Source organism: Phoca vitulina, unplaced genomic scaffold, assembly GCF_004348235.1.
Source record: "Phoca vitulina isolate PV1807 unplaced genomic scaffold, GSC_HSeal_1.0 scaffold4, whole genome shotgun sequence".
Classification (NCBI taxonomy): domain Eukaryota; kingdom Metazoa; phylum Chordata; class Mammalia; order Carnivora; family Phocidae; genus Phoca; species Phoca vitulina.
The window spans coordinates 29,263,886-29,286,691 of NW_022589707.1; the positions used below are offsets into that span (position 1 = coordinate 29,263,886).

The 22,806-nt window shown below is 34.6% G+C and overlaps 1 protein-coding gene across 1 annotated transcript in view; it reads left to right on the plus strand.

Annotated features, from left to right (window-relative positions):
- Positions 1 to 22,806, plus strand: part of BMT2 (base methyltransferase of 25S rRNA 2 homolog) — a 94,087-nt gene that overhangs the window by 5,724 nt on the left and 65,557 nt on the right. The window contains exon 2 of the mRNA XM_032401739.1: positions 11,730 to 11,871. Coding sequence (XP_032257630.1) covers positions 11,730 to 11,871 — 142 coding nt within the window. The remainder of the gene's footprint in view (positions 1 to 11,729; positions 11,872 to 22,806) is intronic.

The following is a 22,806-nucleotide window of genomic DNA, read 5'->3' on the forward strand; positions in this document are numbered from 1 at the left end:
AAAACTCCATAGGTTATATACTGGACAGAGGAGTTAAGGGACACTGAGCTAAAAAGTACTATAGAATAGGAAGGAACCTAGAAGAAAAGAGATCACCTAGGAGACTTATTCTAATCTCACTTAGAGTTAATGATAGCATCAATAACAACAGTGATCATGAAAATAGAGAAAGATATACCAAAGACTTTTTGAAGGTCAGAGTGAGTAGTTTCAGTAAAAGTAAAGGGGAAGAGTCAGAGATGATGTCCAGCTTTGTTGTCTGGGAAGATGTAAGTACCCATTTTCATCCATTTTGGAAATGTGTGTGTGTTGGGATGGGACCAGGGAGAACAGAGTAAACAGGTTGATTTGTCATAGGGATGGTGTAATTGTTTAGTTTGGAATATATCCTTTGGAAGTGTAGGATTGGAAGCCCTGTCTGTGGAAGTTTGAGGCCAGATGAACTGCCCCACGGAGTGATGATAATGTATAATTGAGTACAGATCCTTGGAAGACACCAGTAGTGTCCAATTTTACATTAGTGCCCCTCTTTCTGTCTTATGTTTCCATACCACAGTTGTGCTTGCCTTTATTGTATTTATCCCTTACCAGTTCGTTTACCTGTGTTTCCCACTAAATTTAGTTCCTGGAGTAGGACTCTGCCTTTTGTTTTTATATCCCTAGTATGTAGCATCATGCCTTATAAATTTAAGACACACACAAAAAGAAAGAAGTTAATATAGATATTTCCAGGTGGTAGAGTTTAATTTTTTATATTCATTTGTATTTATAAATTGTAAATTTTGGGTACAATTTTTTTGTAAAGAATTTATGGTCATGGCTTCTTATATTGAATAGTTAGATTAATTTTACTCTTTTAAAAATGGTTGAAATTATCAATATAAACATCATACTGTTTCTCTATAAGTAAAACAGTAAATAGTGGAGAATATAGATACTGTAAAGTGCCTTGTCCATAACATTTGGTACATGTTTCTTGAATCAACTTGCCTTAATTTACTGTGTACTGTGAATTTCTCTTCTTTCTTATCTGCTACTCCTCTTTCCCTACCCATTGGTTCCTACATACCAGTGTTAACCAAAGATTTAAAAAAAAAAAAAAAAATTTTGTCCAAACAGAAAAATGAGAACTAACAAGGATATTGTATTGTATGTCTGTGTGTTAGAAGATGGTAATAATTTTGTGTATGAGTGTATATTTACTTATATATTGTAACTTCAGAGATAAAAATTGTACAACCCCAATATCAATCTCCTAAATTCTGGGAGTGAAATTTGTATTAGTTGCAAAATGAAAACATCTGAGAACCACTGATATAAACTATACTAATTTATTGTGCTCTAAGTATAGGTATGTTGATGCCCATTGCAAGGGTTATTTTAGAATAGATGGCTAATCACCATTCCTTTAGAGGGGCATCTGAATATCCCCTTTTCTCATTTATAAAGAAATTTCTCTACTTAATATAGAAATTCCTAGTCCCACTTATACAGAAATTAATTATCAGAAGGTTGTTCATAAGTCCTTTGTTTACACTAAGCAAGTGATCTCTGTGGTTGTACACATATCAGTAAAGTTGCTTCATAAGGGAATAACAGATGTTGATGTCGTTGATTCTGACTGTTCTTAATTCTTTCCATCTCAAGTATAGGAAATACTCAGTTTTACATTTTGAATTATTTTTATCATAAATGTTTATAAAAAGAGAATGCTCCAAACACAAGGTAGACTGTGGGCTAAATTGTGTTTGTAGATACAGAGTTTCATCCATGCAGTGTTTTGTTTTTTAATTAAATTTGACTCTTCAGGATGCCCCAAGTCTCACTGATCTGTATATTTCAAGAGGCATTTGAGTTTACTGTCTTACCATAGACCTGTGGTTTTGAGCCATCACTGCACAGTGGCTTCATCTGGGGAGCATTAAAATAAATAACCTGTTCCCACTCCTGATCAATTAAATGAAACTTCTGGGTGATTCCAGTTTGCAGCCAGAGTTGAAACCATTGCCAGAAATCTAACAATTAATGCAGTTGCAGAGACTAAATAACTGCATTTGACTGACAAAAGACCATTTGTTTGTGGCAAGTAGAGTCAGTGTACTTTGTTCTGGTGCAAAGCTTTGTTCATATCTGTGAACGTTCATAAATTAAAAACTTGTAAAGAGAGGCAAGATGGTGTGGTGGTTAGAAGTGTGGACTTTGGCAGTTGACTACTAGGTCTGATGTGTACCCTTGAGAAGTTTACTTAATCTCTCTGTACTTCAGTTTCCTTATCTGTAAAGTAAAATATCTGCCTCAATGGGTGTATTAGAATTAAATGAGTTAATATTTGTGAAGTATTTAAAACAGTATTTGCAACATAGGAAACATTAAATTTGTTAAATACATGGTTTAAGAAATAATAGAGGTATATCATTAGCTGTACTGCCTGGGTGCTTTTAAGGGCTATAACATTGAAGATTGGCTGGTTCCTGGAATTTCTACCGAGACTGCTCTGTAGTCTCTCTTCTTCAGTATTAGAATGGCTGAACAGGCTTTTTTTTTCTTTTAAACATTTTTTAAAAAGATTTTTTTTTTTTAAAGATTTTATTTATTTATTTGACAGAGAGAGACACAGCGAGAGAGGGAACACAAGCAGGGGGAATGGGAGAGGGAGAAGCAGGCTTCCCGCGGAGCAGGGAGCCTGATGTGGGGCTCGATCCCAGAACCCTGGGATCATGACCTGAGCCGAAGGCAGACGCTTAACGACTGAGCCATCCAGGCGCCCCTTTTAAAAAGATTTTATTTATTTATTTGACAGAGAGAGAGCACAAGTAGGCAGAAAGGCAGGCAGAGGGAGAGGGAGAAACAGGCTCTCCGCTGAGCAGGGAGCCCGATGCGGGGCTCGATCCCAAGACCCTGGGATCATGACCTGAGCCGAAGGCATCCACTTAATCGACTGAGCCACCCAGGCGCCCTGTAACAGGTTTTTTTTGCCCCCCCCCCTTTCTTCTTATATTTCTGTTTTTATAAGAAAGGTCTGACCTTCTTAGTACATTACAATATTGGGTTTTTTCCCTCATCAGAGAAATGACTAGTCATGGCATGTTGGGTATAAGATGCAGGTTTTCAGGTGTTCTTGTGTTTGAATCTGAGGAGCTGCTTCTACACCACACACCTTGGATGTTTTTTCCCCTTTAGGTGTGTCCACTATATCAGGTGCTCAGGAATTCTGAGAAGCCTGGTTTAACTGTATTGGTGAGACACTCTGGTCCTGAACACTTTAATGCCATAGAATGGCTGTTGAACTTGTTTCCACTTGGTCATGAGTTTATCTGCTTACCTCATATTAGAGGAAATGATCTTTAAAGGTTCTTGAAATGTGAATTTGGTAATCTGGTCATCTGTAGGTAATATATCTTACTGCCCATATTTGATAATATACCTAAGTAAAAATTAAATAAATTTTTAGTTCTGAATTTCTACAAGTTCAAGATTTGTTTGTGATCGGTTTTTGTTCTTTTTAGAGAAGATGATGACCCTCAAATTTCATGAAATACAATTTTTTTTATTTTGTAACTTTTACTTTGCTTATGGCACTTAATATTTTTAAATGAAATTTATTGAGGTACAATTTATGTACAGTAAAGTGAACCTATTTAAAGTGTATAATTCAATGGTTTTTTAAAAAAAATTTATTATGTTACATTAATCACCATACATCATTAGTTTTTGATGTAGTGTTCCATGATTCATTGTTTGCGTATAACACCCAGTGCTCCATTCAATACGTGCCCTCTTTAATACCCATCACCAGGCTAACCCATCCCCCCACCCTCTCCCCTCTAGAACCCTTAGTTTGTTTCTCAGAGTCCACAGTCTCTCATGATTCGTCTCCCCTTCCGATTCCCCCCCCCCCTTATTTTTCCCTTCCTACTATCTTCTTTTTCTTTTTTTTAAACATATAATGTATTATTTGTTTCAGAGGTACAGGTCTGTGATTCATCAGTCTTACACAATTCACAGCACTCACCATAGCACATACCCTCCCCAATGTCTTTCACCCAGTCACCCCATCCCTCCCACCCCCCTCCACTCCAGCAACCCTCAGTTTGTTTCCTGAGATTAAGAATTCCTCATATCAGTGAGGTCATATGATACATGTCTTTCTCTGATTGACTTATTTCGCTTAGCACAGTACCCTCTAGTTACATCCACGTCATTGCAAATGGCAAGATTTTGGGGGTTTTTTGATGGCTGCATAATATTCCATTGTACATATATATCACATCTTCTTTATCCATTCATCTGTTGATGGACATCTTAGCTCTTTCCATAGTTTGGCTGTTGTGGACATTGCTGCTATAAACATTGGGGTGAACATACCCCTTCGGATCACTACATTTGTATCTTTGGGGTAAACACCCAGTAGTGCAATTGCTGGATAATAGGGTAGCTCTACTTTCAACTTTTTGAGGAACCTCCATACTGTTTTCCAGAGTGGCTGCACCAGCTTGCATTCTCACCAACAGTGTAGAAGGGTTCCCCTTTCTCTGTATCCTTGCCAACATCTGTCATTTCCTGACTTGTTAATTTTAGCCGTTCTGACTGGTGTGAGGTGGTATCTCATTGAGGTTTTGATTTGGATTTCCCTGATGCCGAGCGATGTTGAGCACTTTTTCATATATCTGTTGGCCATTTGGATGTCTTCTTTGGAAAAATGTCTGTTCATGTCTTCTGCCCATTTCTTGATTGGATTATTTGTTCTTTGGGTGTTGAGTTTAAGAAGTTCTTTATAGATTTTGGATACTAGCCCTTTATCTGATATGTCATTTGCAAATATCTTCTCCCATTCTGTCGGTTGTCTTTTGGTTTTGTTGACTGTTTCCTTTGCTTTGCAAAAGCTTTTTATCTTGATGAAGTCCCAGTAGTTCATTTTTGCCCTTGCTTCCCTTGCCTTTGGCGATGTTTCTAGGAAGAAGTTGCTGCAGCTGAGGTCGAAGAGGTTGCTGCCTGTGTTCTCCTCTAGGATTTTGATGGACTCCTGTCTCACATTGAGGTCTTTCAACCATTTTGAGTCTATTTTGTGTGTGGTGTAAGGTGTGATGGTCCAGTTTCATTCTTCTGCATGTGGCTATCCAATTTTCCCAACACCATTTGTTGAAGAGACTGTCTTTTTTCCATTGGACATTCTTTCCTGCTTTGTCGAAGATGAGTTGACCATAGAGTTGAGGGTCCATTTCTGGGCTCTCTATTCTGTTCCATTGATCCATGTGTCTGTTTTTTTGCCAGTACCATACTGTCTTGATGATTACAGCTTTGTAATAGAGCTTGAAGTCCGGAATTGTGATGCCCAGCTTTGCTTTTCTTTTTCAACATTCCTCTGGCTATTTGGGGTCTTTTCTGGTTCCATACAAATTTTAGGATTATTTGTTCCATTTCTTTGAAAAAAGTTGATGGTATTTTGATAGGGATTGGTTTTGATAGATGTATACACCTATGAAGCATTACTACACTAAAAATACAGAACATTTCTTTTGTTTCCCAAATTTCCTCATGTTCCTTTGTAGTCACGCCTCTCTCACTCTGTACTCCCATGTCCACCGATCCCTTCTCACTATAAATTTGTCTTCTTTTTTAGAGTTTTGTGAATATGGAATCATGTGATTTCTTTTGTATTGTATACCATGTAAGAACCACAACAGTGCAGTGTTGATCTTTGATATCATGACTCAACAAGGGTAAACCACTAAGAATAATGACATGCTATTCTTATCTAAAATTAGCCTCAGATTTACACTTAACAAAATTTCTTATCTTCTGTGCTTTATATTTTTAAAGTGGAACTTGTATAAATTTAGGAGTGAAAATTAGGAGTTATTGAGAAAATAATATTATTTCTAACATACTTATAAACATCAGATGGTCCTGGCATATAAAAATGCATGTACTTTAGCACCATATATCTTTTTTTCCTCCATAAAAATAGCTCATCTATTTAAATGGTGTTTTTGCCAATAATTTCTCCTTAAGCTTATAGCTTTTCCTACAAGATATATGTACTGTTGGGTTTTTTTCTATTTCAGTAGAAAATGCCATTTGAATTTTGTTTTTTCACATTTTTATTTAGATGTATGTACTGTTATCAAAGAACTTAATGGATACAACTGCATTTCCAGCTGCAAGTTTTTCTTTTGACAGTAACATAAAGTAAAAAATATATAAATCAGCATAAAACAGTGAAGTTTCCAGAAAATTGATTTTGAATCTACTCTTTTTCTAAGCCTCTTGTAACTCGTATTTTGAGAACACTATTTTGAAGTATTCACATTTTGCTTTTTCATCACTATTACCCATTGACAGTTGTCAACTATAGTTTGAATTTTACTCTAGCACCGAATTTATTTTATAATTTTGGGGTTTTGTGTATTTTTTCAGTATGGCAAAAATGTAAAACATTTTTCCCCCATTAATGGGGCACCATCACTAACTCCTATAGCTTATACAAGTTATAAATCAAAATAGTCTTTGCCTTTCAATTTATACTTTCTAATGGGAAAATTACCATCTTATGGTTTTAATAGACAATATACATAAACAAGTGACAAAGTACTGTAAGGATTGCAGATACATACAGGAAGGAATTTTAAGATGATCAGGTAAGAAGCAGATAAACCTTTTTGAATATGTGAATTCAGTTATTGTTTGAAGGAAAGAAATTTGCTTATAACAAATGGCAGGAGAGAGGTTAATTCAAAAAGGAAGAATAGTATCAACTTTTAAATAGAGGATTCCATTGGTTCACTTGAGTTTGGACCTGTTCTTGAGGTTATTTAGAAGAGCAAAAATGAGTAACTCCTTAACTCCATTGTACTTGGTTCTTAAAAGACAGTTGCACTCAAACTAATAATATCTTAAACTAATCACAAAATTATTAAAAATGGAACTTTTTTTTCTTACATCCTCATGACTTATTTATTTTATAACTGGAAGTTTGTATCTTTTGACCCCGTTCACCCATTTCTCCCACACCCCACCCCATATTTCTAGCGACCACCAATCTGCTCTCTGTATCGACGAGCTTGTTTTTTTGTTTTTGTTTTAGATTCCATGGAACTTTGTCTTTTGAATTAATGAATTAATGTGCTATTAATTTTTTCCTAGTTAGTTGGTACTGCCTTTTCATAGGAAGTAGTAGTTCATATTTTTTTCTTTTAGTTGTCACACAAAATGTTTGTGGAGGTGAATTTAATCAATAATTATGATATTGTCTTGAGGGGCACCTGGGTGGCTCAGTCGGTTAAGCCTCTGCCTTTGGCTCAGGTCATGATCCCAGGGTTCTGGGATCGAGGCCCACATCGGGCTCCTTGTACTCTCTCTCTCTCAGATAAATAAATAAAATCTTTACAAAAAAAAAAAAAGATATTTTCTTGATATTAGGACCAATCTTCAAAATAACTTGGTTCATTGATTTCTGTTATTGAACTTAGTTTGACAACTTGAATTGGCATTAGTTGTGTTTTAAATTATTAGTTTTTTTTAAATTACTGTTTTAAAATTTTAAATATAAGAAGAATATAATAAATAGAAGTCATGTTAACTTAGTTCTAGAATCTTATTAGGCAAATTGGTGACTTTATCTTTTAGACTAAGCAGAGGTTTACCTTGATCTTTAAAACTATGTATTTGAACAAATGATTACTGATTTCTTCTCTATGTTTATTATTTTAGTTTGACCATAAAATATTCACTAATTATTAATTTCAAGTTCGGCTGGAGGGCATATATTTTTAATTGTGCTTTCTAAACATAATTTTTGAATTCTCTGTATTCGGACAAAATGAAATGTATGTATTTATTGGAGATTTACCTTTCCCTCCCTTCTTCCTCTTTCTTTCTCTTTCTCTCTTTTTTTTTAAAGATCCATTCATACTTTTAGAGGATGTCCGTAAGAAGTGGGCAAGAAAATAGATATTAATCACAGTGATTTTGAGTCATCACAAATGCCAATATCATTGTAAAATCATATGACTGATCACTAATTCATTGAGAACTCTGAGCTTAAATACTTAAGCATTTCTGGTTCTGTTGACTAGATCTTTGATGCAGACCTCAGAAGTTCTTAGTTCCTGATTTGCTGTTTGGTAATGAAAAAGTATTATTCTTTTAAATAATTAAATCTTTTAGATGTTGGTTGACCTAATTACTAAATGATAACTAAAAATTCTTAGAATCAAGTTTTAACATATTTTTTGTGTATGCATTTTGACCAAGTTAGCAGAGGGGTTTTCATTATGTTTACTGGGCACTTGTCAACCTTAACTGGTTTTGGCTTTTAGAACCCAAATCATAAATTATTTTGAAAATACTTTGCTTGAAGGATAAATACCATTATTTTGAATACTGTAAAAACAAAGAATGGACTATTATGGAAAAAAACTGAATTTGCCCATTCTATTTTTGTTTAATAACTTTATTTAAAAAATAGTAAGCTTTCAAGGGTATTCTAGAACGTGGAATTTTTTTTATAACTGGAGACTGTGTTTTTTGTTCAACTTTGTAACCACCATTTAACATAGTGTATTCTTAGCAGACAGGGTTTGATACATTCTTGTTGTATATGATTTAAAAGTTCTGGGTCCAGGATGCCTTATAGAGGACATAGGGAACATAATCAGGTTCATACCTTATAGCATCCACCACATTTTATGACATATCTTCTTCCCTTTCTTTGATGCCAGTGCTAGCTCATTAACTTTGTTATTCTGGGTAGCATTTGACATAGAGTATTTTTCCCCCCCCCCAGCAAATCCATTGAAAGAATGAAAGATATATACAGTTACATTGTTTAGTCTCTATTATAAGTGTACTACACTTTACTAATCACACACCAGTTTCAGTATCAGCATACCTGGGGAGAGTTTCGAGACTTAAATGTTAGCGAAGATATTAAGTTGGAAGTTTTCTGCAAACAGTTTGAGTTAAATAGGCTTTACCGACAAAATTTGAATCCTTCCTCAAAACTTCAGTGGAGCAGATAGTAAGCTTTAAAACTCTACAAGAAATTGATAGTATGTACACAAAATTTTGTTGAATGTGAAAAACTACAGGTCTTCTTAAAAGCTGAAGGGCAGTAGGTTTCTGTATATATACAGTTATCTTTGTATATATACAATTGCCTTTGCAACTCTAGTTAATTCTAGAGTAAATTGAATTTCACAGTATACAGTGATAGAGTTGTAGTAGATGTATTTGGTGCCCCACATAACTTACCCTTGGTCTTCAGCTGTGGTGGACAAACACTGTGAGCTCAGAGGCACCCAGCCCTAACAAAGTCACACTTTAAATGAGTGCTGCTTTCTTTTCTGCTTTCCACTGTTCTTCAGCACTGCTGGAGCCCGCTAAGGATGTCCCTTACTCAGTGTCTAAGTGCAAACTAGAAGTACAGGTTCTCAACAACTCTCAGTTAATTGGGGATTGTAGCTGATGCATAAAATGTTCCAGCCTCCTGTTTTTTAGGTGCACAATTCCAGAGGCATTCATACGCTTCTCTCGCCCACAGCAGCAAACTCAATAGTGCACCTTTGTATTAGCATTTTTTCCTGCCTTGGCTCATTCTCCCCACTCCCTCACTCCTGTTTCCTAGGATTCGCTCCCAAACAAACTACTTATACCCAGGTCTTTGTCTTATGTTGTATCTTCTGTAGAATCTAAGCTAAAATGCCTTACAGAAAGGAAATCTGTTTAAATATGTTAAACATAGCTTTTCCCATACAGCTTTTGTTTGAATGATTCTTATTACCAACAGATGTAGTAATTTTATGTATTTATTTTACATATTATATAGGACAGTGAAACTTAGAAGTTCAAACAAAAGGCCTTTTAGAATTGAAGATATCCATCTTAATAAAAGATAAAGCACCTTTAAAATGATACTATACCTTGGGCGCCTGGGTGGCTCAGTCGGTTAAGCGACTGCCTTCGGCTCAGGTCATGATCCCAGGGTCCTGGGATCAAGTCCCACATCAGGCTCCCTGCTCTGCGGGAAGCCTGCTTCTCCCTCTCCCACTCCCCCTGCTTGTGTTCCCTCTCTCGCTGTGTCTCTCTCTGTCAAATAAATAAATAAAATCTTTAAAAAATAAAAAATAATAAAATGGTACTATACCTTAATGAACCCTTTGATACCAAGTCTGATGAATAGTCAGGAAGAGTGTTAGGAACACATAGGTTTATTAATGTATCATTAATCAAAATATTTTTTTCAAAGACTTTACTTCCTGTAGTTCTATTTAGAGATTTGGTAAATAACTATATCTGAAAGATGTTGCTAAAACTGAGGAGTTTTTCTTTGAGAATTTAGGAAATACATTTGCCTGGTTGTTTTAGTGGATGGTTTTTGCAGTCCACTCTATAACAAATTGAGAGCTCTGTCACTACACAAATATTACTGGTTAATGAAAATATTGTTGTATAAATACATAACCCCCCAAAAGAGAACCCTTCATCCCTTTTGGGTTTACAGTCAGTATTCAAGCCAAGATTGAGACTGTGATATCTACTGTGTGTGAGGGCATGTATGTACCTTTATTGCTGTTTCTTAATTTAGTCAGACTAAAGGGCTAGTATTCTGATTTTCAACACAGTCCTTGTTGGACTCTGTGCCTACAATAATAAGGTTTTTCAAATTTTGAATAAGTAAGTCTTGATAATTTGAACTGTTATAATTCTTTTTCTGTGTTAAAAAAAAAACAAAACCAAATACACCTCTTAAATGCTAGAATCTAATAGTCTCACCTGGGGAGAGAATTTCTGTTTTATTTTATGTTTTTAAGTTTATTCTGTTACCAAACAATTGCCTACATTTGAACATAAGGCAAGAAAACCTAATCTTATGATTTAGGACATTGAGTGAAGCTACCATGATAATTTTTGTTTATCCTTTTGTTTATTCTTTTACCATTACAATTATGTTAATGTCATTTATTTGGCCATAGCATTCTCATTCCATTCTTTATCAGAACGCACCTCGCTCTTTCAGATTTCATACTAAAAGTGGTGACTGATTTAATGTTTTTAAAAATGTCGTGGCCAGATAATATAGTCAGCTTATAATTTTTATTCAGAACATTTTATAAAGACTTAAAAGTTTGGAGAGGCTTCCAAAGTAATTTCTCTAGCAGTATTTTTGCCCTAGGATTATAATTTTTTCAAGTACAGTATGCCGAGAGCATGTCCAATGAGTAAATAAAAATATTTAGCTTGCTTGCTAATTTATGTTACCATCTCACCTATCAACCCCTTTTTAATATAGGAAACTGTATGTAGAGATCCAAGAAAATAATAGGCAAGAAGCAGGCTTAAGTAACTTTACTCTCTGCTGCAAGGTCATATTGCCCAAAGGTAGCAGGATAATTAATGCTTGAATGCCCAGCCATAATTGTTCTTTATCTGTGTGTTTTTGGTTTATAAACTGATAACTCACACTTATGTCTACTTATGTTTATTAGTTCCATTCAGCTTCACAAATCCATCTGTTTAAAATGGTGAAATTTATTTGATTATCAAATCATCATAGTTAAAATGATGCATCATTTGCATAAAGGAGCTTTTAAAATTAAAAAAATTTAAGCTTCATGAAATTTGATTTTGCTTTTCTCATTTTTAAGTAATTTTAGGTTATGCAGAAATAAACTTTTAAAAGCCATTTTTAAGTGAAGTTAACTTAATTCATTTTTTTCCCTTGCTTTTAGTGGGAGATTTTGATAAGATCTGGCGAGAACATTGTGAGGATGAGGAAACACTTTGTGAATATGCTGTTGCAATGAAAAATTTGGCAGATAACCATTGGGCAAAAACTTGTGAGGGCGAAGGTCGTATTGAATGGTGTTGTAGGTGAGTGTTTTTATGAACTAACATTTTTGGTTTCTAATGTATTGTTTAAACTCTGAAATCCAAATAATGCTTTGTATAATTCACTGTACCAAAATAGGACTGTTTTAAAACAGATTATGTCTTTTAAATAACTTTTCCCCCTTGCTTCACTTTCCACTAGGTTTATATCATTCATCTCTTTTTAATCAAATGTTTTTCTTGGACATAACTAAATTTTGTTTCAACTTTTTAAAAGTATAGCTTTAAAAATAAATAAAAGTATAGCTTTAAATGCATTTAATATATTTAAACACCAATACATTTAAAATATGAGTTTTAACTCTTCATTAAAAAGTTATAGAAATTTCATTTCATAGTTATCCATATTTGGATTCAAGTAAAAGTGAATACGTTTCTACAATGTAAAATTTGAAAACATCTTAAAAGTGTTAAAATCCTGAATTTTGGATGTATAACTCAGAGTACTGCAGCACTTAAATTTATTTTGGATAATGTTTATTTTATCATAGTATAAATTCATAGTACAAATTCTAACATTTAAGATACCAGAAAATGAAATACTGCTGGTCAGTTCTCTCAAGGTGGTAAAATGAGAAGAATGGATATGTATATTGACTGAATTTAAAAATGAATTCCCAGGGGTGGCTGGGTGGCTCAGTCCCTTAAGCAATGGACTTTTGATTTGGGCTCAGGTCATGACCTCAGGGTTGTGAGAGAGAGTCCTGGGGCTCTGCACTGGGCATGGAGTCTGCTTAGGATTCTCTCTCTCCTTCTGCCTTTGCGCCTCCTCTCTCTCTCTCATTCTCTCTCTCTCTCTCTAAAAAAGTAAATAAATAAAAAATTAATAAAAATGAATTCCCAGAAAACAAAGTACTATCTTTCTGTGTGGATAATAAAGTTATAACTTCTGATTTATATTTCATTGTAGTTACTTTATCCACAATTTCTGTTTTAATATCATTTAAAAGTTATGTAATAATGCATATTTCACTCATTCAACAAATAATCCAGAGAAAAAAAATGTATTTAATTTAGTTATTTTATTCATTTAATAAATAATTTTTAATGATTGTCTACTGTGTACTAATCACATCATAGGCACTGGGAATACAGTAATCAACCAGAATCCTTGCTCTCTTTGAGCTTACATGCTAGTGGGGGTTAGAGGCAAGAAACAATATATAAGTTAAATATATACTAGGTCAGATATAGTAAGTGCCATGAGAAAAATGAAGCAAGGAAAAATAAAACGATTTTAAGTAGGGTAGACAGGATAGGCCTCACTGAAGTAATATGTATAAAAAATGCGAAAAAAAAGTGAGAGAAAAGGCCTAAGAAGTCCGAAGGCCTTTAGGTACAGATTATGCTGGGATGTTTCTGAAACAGTAAGGAGACCAGCGTGGCTAGAGCAAAATAGGGGAAGAGGAGTGGTAGAGAATAAGATAATGAACAGCTAGATTTTGTAGGGTCTTGTAACCATTGTAAAGACATTGGCTTTTATTCTGTGTGAATGAGTCATTGGGTGTTTTAAGAAAATTAACAGGATTTTATTAACCTTTTATAATGTGTCAGGAATTCTTAAGAATTAATGGCTGTGTTAAGATAGACTATAGGAAGGGGAGGGTGTAAGTAAGGAAATCAGTTAGGAAGCTAATGTAATAATCGAGGTATAAAATTAAAAGGAAACAATTTTTTTAGAGAGTGAGAAAGTGAATGGACAGAACATTAGTATAGTAAGATTAATGCTCAAATGAGTATAATGACTCAAGAGAGGGGGAAGGGAAATGATGGTGTGTATATTGTGGTGATTATAATATATAAATATGAGTTGGATGAGGGGGAGTGAAAAGGTGGTATCACCCACCAATGGATTGTGGACCCCAAGAATTGTGGAGTTGGAGAACTAAAGAAAGGAGTCAGAATAGTAGGAAATAGGATGCTTGGAATTAAAATGTTTGGTGTTTTTTTTGTTTGGTTCTAGAGAGAAAATGGTTTTAAATCTGACTTACACAAAAAATACATTTCGTCCCTCAACCTAAGAAATGCAAAATGAGATATACTACGGAACTAAATATTTCCCTTATAACACAGAGTAATAAATGTAATCCAGTCAGGAAATCAGCACCATCACTATTGAAGACCACCATTCTTGGCTTTTAGCAGCACTGCTTTTAAAATTAGTATTCAAATTCACCAAGCAAGCTTCTCAGACTTTATTTCTTAAATGGACTTTGATAGGTGGCGTTCTCATAGGAGCTTTTGCTTGTACCTTCTTTGAATAATGAATCTGCCTCACACTTCACTCTCTTTTTTCCTTAGATTTGTAGTTTTTATCAATAGTTATTGTATCTACACGTGTTCTGAAAGAGGTCATTTTTAGGTCAAACCGCTGAAAAGGAACATTCATAAGAATTTAGGTCAAACTGCCGAAAAAGAACAGTGGCAAAATACCGTAAACTAATCTTACTATGGGAAGTAATCCACAAGGAGTTTTATAATGTCTTTAAACTTAAAACTAGCTTGAGGGAAGAGGCTTCAAAACAATATTGAATTTTGAAACTTGATTTATCTGTAATTTTAACTTGTGTTATATATAATTCCTTTCTCTGTTGATAATTCTACGAAAGCAGTGGTAATTTGAAAGCTAAAGTGGGTTTTAAAAAGGGTTTGACAAGTATCTTTCCAGTTAATTATACTTAAAATGTTATAGGAATTTGGTATATGAGATAAGCCTTACTGACATTACCATTCTAAGATTTTATTGGCTGTTTAGCTTGAAGAATTCTACATATGATTTCCTTCAAAAAAATAATAAAATTTGATTTATAGTGTGAAATACTAAAAACTAGAAACAAAACACAATACAAAGGTATTTGCTTTTTCTAACTCATTGTACATACAGAGAAACACATTGTTTCCTGAACCATTTGCAAGTAAATTGCAGATAACATGACTTTCATCCCCACACATCTCCTAAGAATAAGGACATTCTTCTGCATAACCACAATATCATCATCACATTAAGATAATTAACAGTAATTTTCTCATTTCCTAAAATTTTTAGTTCAAAAATTCAGATTTTTTTTTTTTATTGTCCCCAAAATGTCCATATAATTTCTTTTCCTAAATCCCATCAGGGCTCATGCATGGCATTTGGTGGTTACATTTCTTTAGGTTCTTGTTTTTGTTTTCCATAATAATTGAGTTTTTAGAGAAATACCAGTTTATTTGTAAAATATCCCACATTCTCTGTTTTGTGGTTCTTGGTTTCAAGATGGTTGATAGCACTGTTCAAAATATCTGTATGTCCTTAGGGATTTTTTTTTTTTTTGGCTTTTTGTTCTGTTACCAAGAGAGAGATTTTCAAGATACCATTTTTCTCAATTTTTGTATAATAATTATTTGGCTTATCTTTTAGAGATTTAACTTTTCTTTTGAAGTTCTATTCAGTTAACCTTTTTCTGAATTAAAAAGAATTATAATAATTATTTTAAAACCCTTGTCTGCTTATTCCAATATATGTTTTATCTAGATCTGCTTCTTTTGGCTGTTTTTTCTTTTGGTTATTATGGATCATTTTCCTGCTTCATTATATGTCTGGTAATTTTTAAAAATATATATATACTAACATTGTGTTTTGAAGAGACTGGCATAAATATTAGTTTTCCCTAGAGAGGGCATGCTTTTTTTTTTTTTTTTTCCTCTCTCTCTTTGACAGGCTGGTAGGATGAGAGACTTACACTTTGATCCATCAGGGGTTAAGCTGAGTTGAAGCTGGATTACATAGTTTCATTTCATCTCTGGCTTCAAATGCTTTCAGGGTGAGTCCTGTTTTAATGTATATTACAGGCACATTCCTCTAGCGAGACTCTGGGACCTTAGCCTACAGAAGACTGCAAAGAATTTTCTGTGCTTTTTAGTCCCACTCCATGCCTCTAGTGCTGCCCCACTGCCTTTTTCATATTCGAAAATCAAGACCTATGGGGGGTGGGGAGGATGCAGGAATAGAACAGGGAGAACAATCTCTGCATTTGGGTTTCTTAAAGATTCCAGTCAGTCACACCATTCTAAGCAACCATTAAAAGCTCAGCTGGTTTCCCTTTAATCAAACAAAATCCCTCTATTATGGAAGACGATCCTTTGCTGCCCATGTACCTTTTCAACAAAGTGCCTGTGATCTCTTCTCATCTAGGCCTTTCTTTATAGTTCCTTTAGATCTTTTGTATCTTCAGCTCTCTTGATTTCTTCTTAGTGCATTGTTTTTTAGATTGTATAGTTCTTTTTCCCCCTAGTAACAGCATAACCAGGGGCTTGTTGTGTTTGTATCCTAATCCAAAATTAGCTTTGTGTACTATATTTTGGATTTATTTGATTGTTTTCTCATGGAGCCATTTAACTACTTTTTCAATCTCCTTTATTTCTTATAATCTGAAATTTGGATCTAAACTATTGATTCAGGTTATATTATTTTTACCAAGATATCTGTTAGGTAAAACTGCACACTTCTTGTTGTATTACATTAGTAGGTTCTTATCGTCAGGTTATTCTACTAGGAGAGATACTAAATTTTGCTATTTGGTTTAGGTTGATCCTTCCATTGTAACCTTATATTTTCCCTATGCAATTAGCAAGTAATATGCAGAGTGACATTTTGGCTTGTGGATCAGTCCTGTCTCCTGACAATCTTTCAGCTAACAGGTTTATTTCGTTTATTAAATAAACTGTTTCATTTGGGGTTGCAAAATGATTTTTCGAATTCTAATGTTCTATGCATTTTTTGGCTTTCTGTAAATAAAAGCTTTTCTTTATGAACAGGGAATGACTACATGTTCTCTAGAAAGGCTAGGTAAAAATAAACATACACGGATACCTAATTCTTTCTGTTTAATTAGCAGTTTTCTCAATAAGAAATTGGTGTAATAGTTCCAATTGTGATGAGTAAGTTTTTTGGTTTTGGGATTTTTTTATATTTTTGGAATATCACTGTAGCCTCTTACATTGTTATTTATTCAGTCTTTCCATCAGTCTTTTTTTTTTTTTGAGGGGGAAGATGTTCAAATTATTCCATATGTAGCTGGTGGGAGCCCCTTCAAAGCTGGCTTCTGTGTTCTAACATCACCTGTGAGCACTTTCTTACTATCTAGTACAAAATGAGCCTTTACTTCTGCTGTCCAAGACTTAGAATCAAACTATTTCTTCATAGGGCCCTACTTTTTTTTAGTGGAAAGTGGCATTTAGAAATTAAATTAAGATCTGGGTACTAGATTTGCTGCTGAAGGACTTAGTTCTGAATAATATTAATACATTTGCTTTGTCCTACAGTTTACATAAAGTAGTTTGAAAATTACAGTGCCAGTTTTACTTTTAACAATAAACTGGATGAAGTTTAAAATTTCTTTGCAGTTCTTTTGTCTTTAGAACATATCCCACTAAACATCAGGATCCTGTGTTTAAAAGTTACATGAAACAGTTCTTTTGTATATGATTGTGTTCACTTTACTTTCATTTTTATGGGTTTTTTCCCCTATTTTAATTTGTGGGAATATAAAACACTTACATGGTTCAAAACTCAAAACTTTATAAAAAGTTGTATTCAGAAAAGGCTCCCATCCTTTTTCTTCATTTGTTTTATCCTGTTTTTTGGGGGGTTTTTTTGTTTTTTGTTTTTTTGTTTTCAGAATTAACCAAATTCACATACACATATATCCACCAGTTCTTTGTATTCAAGTGGGACAAGTTATATACTCCACTTTATACCTTTCTATTTTACTTAATAATATCTTATGGAGATCGTTATTTGGTATTGTATTGGTCAGGGTTCTCCAGGGAATTGGCTCCCGTGTTTATGGAGGCTGACAAATCCCAAGATCTGCAGGATGAGTTGACATGCTGGAGACCCAGGAGAACCAGTGGTGTAGTTCTAGTCCTGAAGCTGGCAGCCTTGAGGCCTAGGAAGAGTGGATGTTTCAGTTTGATCTGAAGGCAGGAAAAATTCAGTGTCTCCGTGCTAAGGCAGTCAGGCAGGAGTCTTTCATACTCTGGGGAGGGTCAGCCTTTTGTTCTATGGAGACCTTAAAGTGATTGGATGAGGCCCACCCCTGTTATGAAGGACTGTCTGCTTTACTCAGTTTACTAATTTAAATGTTAATCTCATTCAGAAACATCCTCACAGAAACACTTAGAATGTTTGACCAGATACCCAGGTACCCCTTAGCCCAGTCAAGTTGACAACATAAATTAACCAATTACAAGTATATAGATAATCTTCCTCATTTTAGTCAGTTATTTACAAGTTTTTCCTGTTACAAATAGTGCTGTAGTGGATAACCTTGTGCATATTCATTTTGAATTTTTGGCATTGTATCTTTGTAGATTCCTGGATGTGGAATTGCAGGGTAAAAGAGTAAATGTATCTGTGATTTTGTTAGATATTGTCAAATCACCTGAGATAGCCTTAGATAAGGTTAAATCATTTTGCAGTTCTAACAGCAAAAAACAAGAATACCTATTTCTTCACAGTCTCGCCTACTTTTTAAAGGTTTGCCAGTTTGATAGGTAGGAACTGGTATCTGTGTGGTTTTATTTTCTCTTGTGAGTAAGGTTAGTCTGTTTTCGTATATTTAAAAATTATTTGCCCTTTTTTTGTGAATTATGTGTTTATGTTTTGGATACTTTTTTCCCATTGCTTTTTGGTTCCTTTCTCTTGATTTTTTTCATAGTTTTTTATATGATTTACAGATACATGCCCTTTTTCTTTGACTGTCTATATCTTTTGCCATACAGGTTTTTGTTTTGCCATGTAGAAGAATTGTTTTTACATAATGAGATATGTACCTCTTTCATTGCTTCTAGAATTCAGTTGTCTTAAAAAAGCTGTCCTGATTCCCAGACTATAAGAATTCCTAATAGCAGTTTACTCATTTACTCGGTAGTTTTCTTCTAGTACTTGGATGATATCATTTTTTACATTTAGATCTCTGACCTGTTTGGAATTCATTCTGGTATTTGTTGGGAAGTATAGATCTAACTTTTTCCCCCAAGTAATTATCCATTTCCCAAACATTATTTATGAAAAAGTCCCCCTTTTCTGCAGTGATTTGGCATGACATTTATATGCCAAGTTGGCCAACTATATGCTGTAGTTGATTCTGTTTTAGGACTTTGTTACGTTTCATTGTCTCTATCATTTAATCCATGTTATTCTATAACATCTTCCCCCTACCCCCACCACCTGCTCTTCTTTCTCAGGGTTTTCTTGGTTCTTCCTCTTCTCTCCTTTTTTCTTTTTTTTAATGTATTTTAGAACCAACTGTTCTAACTAAATTTGTAAAAGTTTGTATTTTTATTGGGTTTACATTAAATTTTTTAATAACTGGAGAAAACTGACATATTTGTAATGTTGAGTCATCATGTCCATGAAAAAGGTATATACCTTTCCATTTGTTCCAGTCTGTTTTTGAGTTGTTCAATAGTATTTTAAGGTTTTCTGAATACTTTTATTGCATTGTGATTGGATGATTTCATCTGTGTTGTTTTTTCTGTGGCTCTTACTGTGGTTTTCTTCATGACATAATACATGTATATGGTAACTTTTATGAATATTCCACGCATGCTTGAAAAGAAGCTATACTTTCTATTAGAGAGCAAAGTTTGTTACGTAGATAAGATAAACTTTATTCTGCTCTTTCAGGCTTCTGTAATCTTGCCTAATACTCATTCACTTGATTGAATCGTGTTTTAAGGTTCCCTATTGTTAGTTATGTCTGTTTCCCCATGCATCTCATGGAGTTTCTGCTTTGTGAAGATGGCTGCTATGATAAATGGCACATAAATATTCATAACTATTACATCTTCTTTGGAAATTGTGGCCTTCACCATTATAAACTTTCCCTTTTTTATTCATTACCAGTCTCTTCATCAACATTTCTCAATCATCTCATGGATGAAATTCATCTTCCAGTAAATGCTTTAAGAACAGCTTGCAACTATGATGTTTCCTGAGTTCTTACATACCAAAAGCTGTTTTTCTATAGTTTTGTTACAAAATGCATAGCTTAGCTAGATAAAAATCCTTGACTCACACTTTCTTTCCTTCAGCTTCTGAAACTAATGTTTCTCTACTTTAATCTTATTTTGTATCCTCTTTCCATTTTCTCCCCACCCCCTCCTCCTTTTCCCTTCACTCTCTGCTGAACTATTTGGGAGTCAGTTGCAGAAATCACAAGACTTCCATTCCTGAGTATTTAAGGTGTATCATTGCACTTAGTTGAGGCAGATTCTCTAGCTTCCCTCTCCCTCTTTCTCTCTCTCTCCTTTCTTTTGTTTCAAGTTTTTATTTAAATTCTAGTTAGTTAACATGTAGTGTAATATTAGTTGCAGGAGTAGAATTTAGTGATTCATCACTTAAATTTAACACCCAGTGCTCCTCACAACAGGTGCCCTCCTTAATACCCATCACTCATTTTATTTATTCATTCATTCATTCATTCATTCATTCATTCATTTAGAGTATAGGTTTTTTAAAACATTTATTTAAAAAAAATTTTAAATATTTATTTACTTGAGAGAGAGCAAGAGTGAGAGAGAGTACACAGAGGGAGAGGGAGAAGCCAACTCCCCACTGAGCAGAGAGCCCGACACGGGGCTCAGTCCCAGGACCCCAAGATCATGACCTGAGCCGAAGGCAGGCGCTTAACCAACTGAGCCACCCAAGCACCCCATAAAGATTTATTTATTTATTTGAGAGAGAGAATGTGTGAGCTGGGGAGGGGAGCAGAAGGAGAGAGAGAATCCTGAAGCCAGCTTCCAGGGGCACTGGGCTTTATCCCAGGACCTGAGCAGAAATCAAGAGTCGACTGCTTAACGGAATGAACCACCTAGATGCCCATTTTTTTTTTTAAGATTTTATTTATTTGAGACAGCGAGCATGAGTGGGGTGAGGGGCAGAAAGAGAGAAAAGCAGACTCCCCACTGAGCGGGGAGCCAGCCACATTAACCGACTGAGCCCACCCAGGCATCCTCACTTGAGTATATTTGTGTGGGTCTGTTGCTGAGCTTTTTTGTTCCATAGGTCTAGTTGCCCATTCTTTCACCAATACCACACTGTTCTGATCACTATAACTTATAGTAAGTTATAGGAAGTCAGATAGTCGTCAGTCCTCCAACTTTGTTGTTCTCCTTCACTATTGTATTGGCTATTCTGGGTCTTTTGCCTCTCCATATAAACTTTAAAATTGGTTTGTTGGTATCCACAGAATAATTTGCTCTGATGTTGATTGGGATTGTATTGAATCAGTAGATCAATTTGGGAAGAACTGACGTTGTGACTGTATTGTATCTTCCTATCCATATTCATGGAATATCTCTCCATTATTTATTCCTTTTTGTTCTCAGTTTTATTTCAAATTTGAAATGTTCTCTCATATCTGCAGATGCTTACTTAATTATATGTAATTAATATTGAAATGCTAGTTTTTTTCTCTTATGGCTGTTTTTGGTTCTGTGTTTCTGAGAATTTTCATTCACTGAAAAGTTTTGATTATTTTTCTCTTTCCCTCTAATAGAACCTTGTCTGGTTTCTAGGTTCATTGAGCATTTCTTTTATGTATTTGTCTATTATGTTGGAGTGTCTGTAGATGGGTAGATAGGGGTTTGGGTGGCTTACTTTGTTCTTTAATTCCAAAGAACCTTGCTTGATTGCTACAAATACAAAAGTATGGTTCCCTTAATAAATATTGTCCTCTTTTGGTCTGACATACGATTTTTTACTATGTGTAGATTATAACATCTCATTATCCTTAATTGCTTCATTTTTTTTCCTTTATCACCAAGCCTCCAGAGATAACTCCTTTTTTCAAGGTGCCTCTTTTCTACCCCAGAAGCAGTCTTTTCAAGGCTCTCCTTTTTGGTGACATATGCTTCTTGTATATGTCTGTGTATAATGTCGTTTTGACCTTCCAGTGGTTAATGCTCTGGTTCACAACGTCACAAATCTTTTCTTAAAATTTCCCCACCCAGAGTTGGACCCCTCTCTTGGATGGTATATCTTAGCTGGTGTTAATCTGTTTTTTGCCACTTTTAAGACCCCATCATATCTTACCCTCTTTTATAGAGTCCTCATCTGCTCTACTTTGGGGGACTCCAAAGCCAATTCAGTTGGCCTCTGATTTTTATTTTCCAATTACATGTAAAATGAAGTGCTATTCTGGTTCCTAGTTATACCATAGGTATGAACTGTATGTGCTTTTATTTGCTCCACTGAAAGATCTGTATATTCTGTGGAAGATGTGTAGGGAGATTGGAATTTAGATGGCTGCTATTTTATGAGAATCTGAAATTCTAGCCCTTTAAGCATTTTGCTGCCAAGTTTCTAGATAACTATGATGTTGAACCATATAAAATTGCAATTTTTGTAATTCAAGGATTCTTGAATATCAGCAATTGTATATAGTGCTACCCAATAGAAAGATAAGCAAGCTCTTTACTGTTGTGTTTCATGCCTTAGTGAAGTGTTATGTATTGTAGAGGCATTATTTTTAGTATTCATTCTAAGGTTATAAAAGCTACATTTTTTATCAGCTTTACTGAGGTTTAGTTATATACAATAAAATGCACCCATTCTAGTGTACAATTCAGTGGATATAGACAATTGTTTACACTTCTGTAACCACCACCACTGTCAAGATACAGAATATTTCCATCACATTAAAAAGCTCCATTCTGCACTTTTGAAATTAGCCCCACCCCAGGAAATCTGTAAGTGGCTTTCTGTCATTAGATTAGATGTCTAAGGACTACATCTTTAAATCAGCCTTTGAGTCTTGCCAGATCTGAAGCTTGCTTATCACTCCAGTGTCATCTAGTTACCTACCCCCCCCACACACACTGTATTTGTGTTGGCCTCAGGGCGTTTTTACTTGTGAGTCCATCCATCCG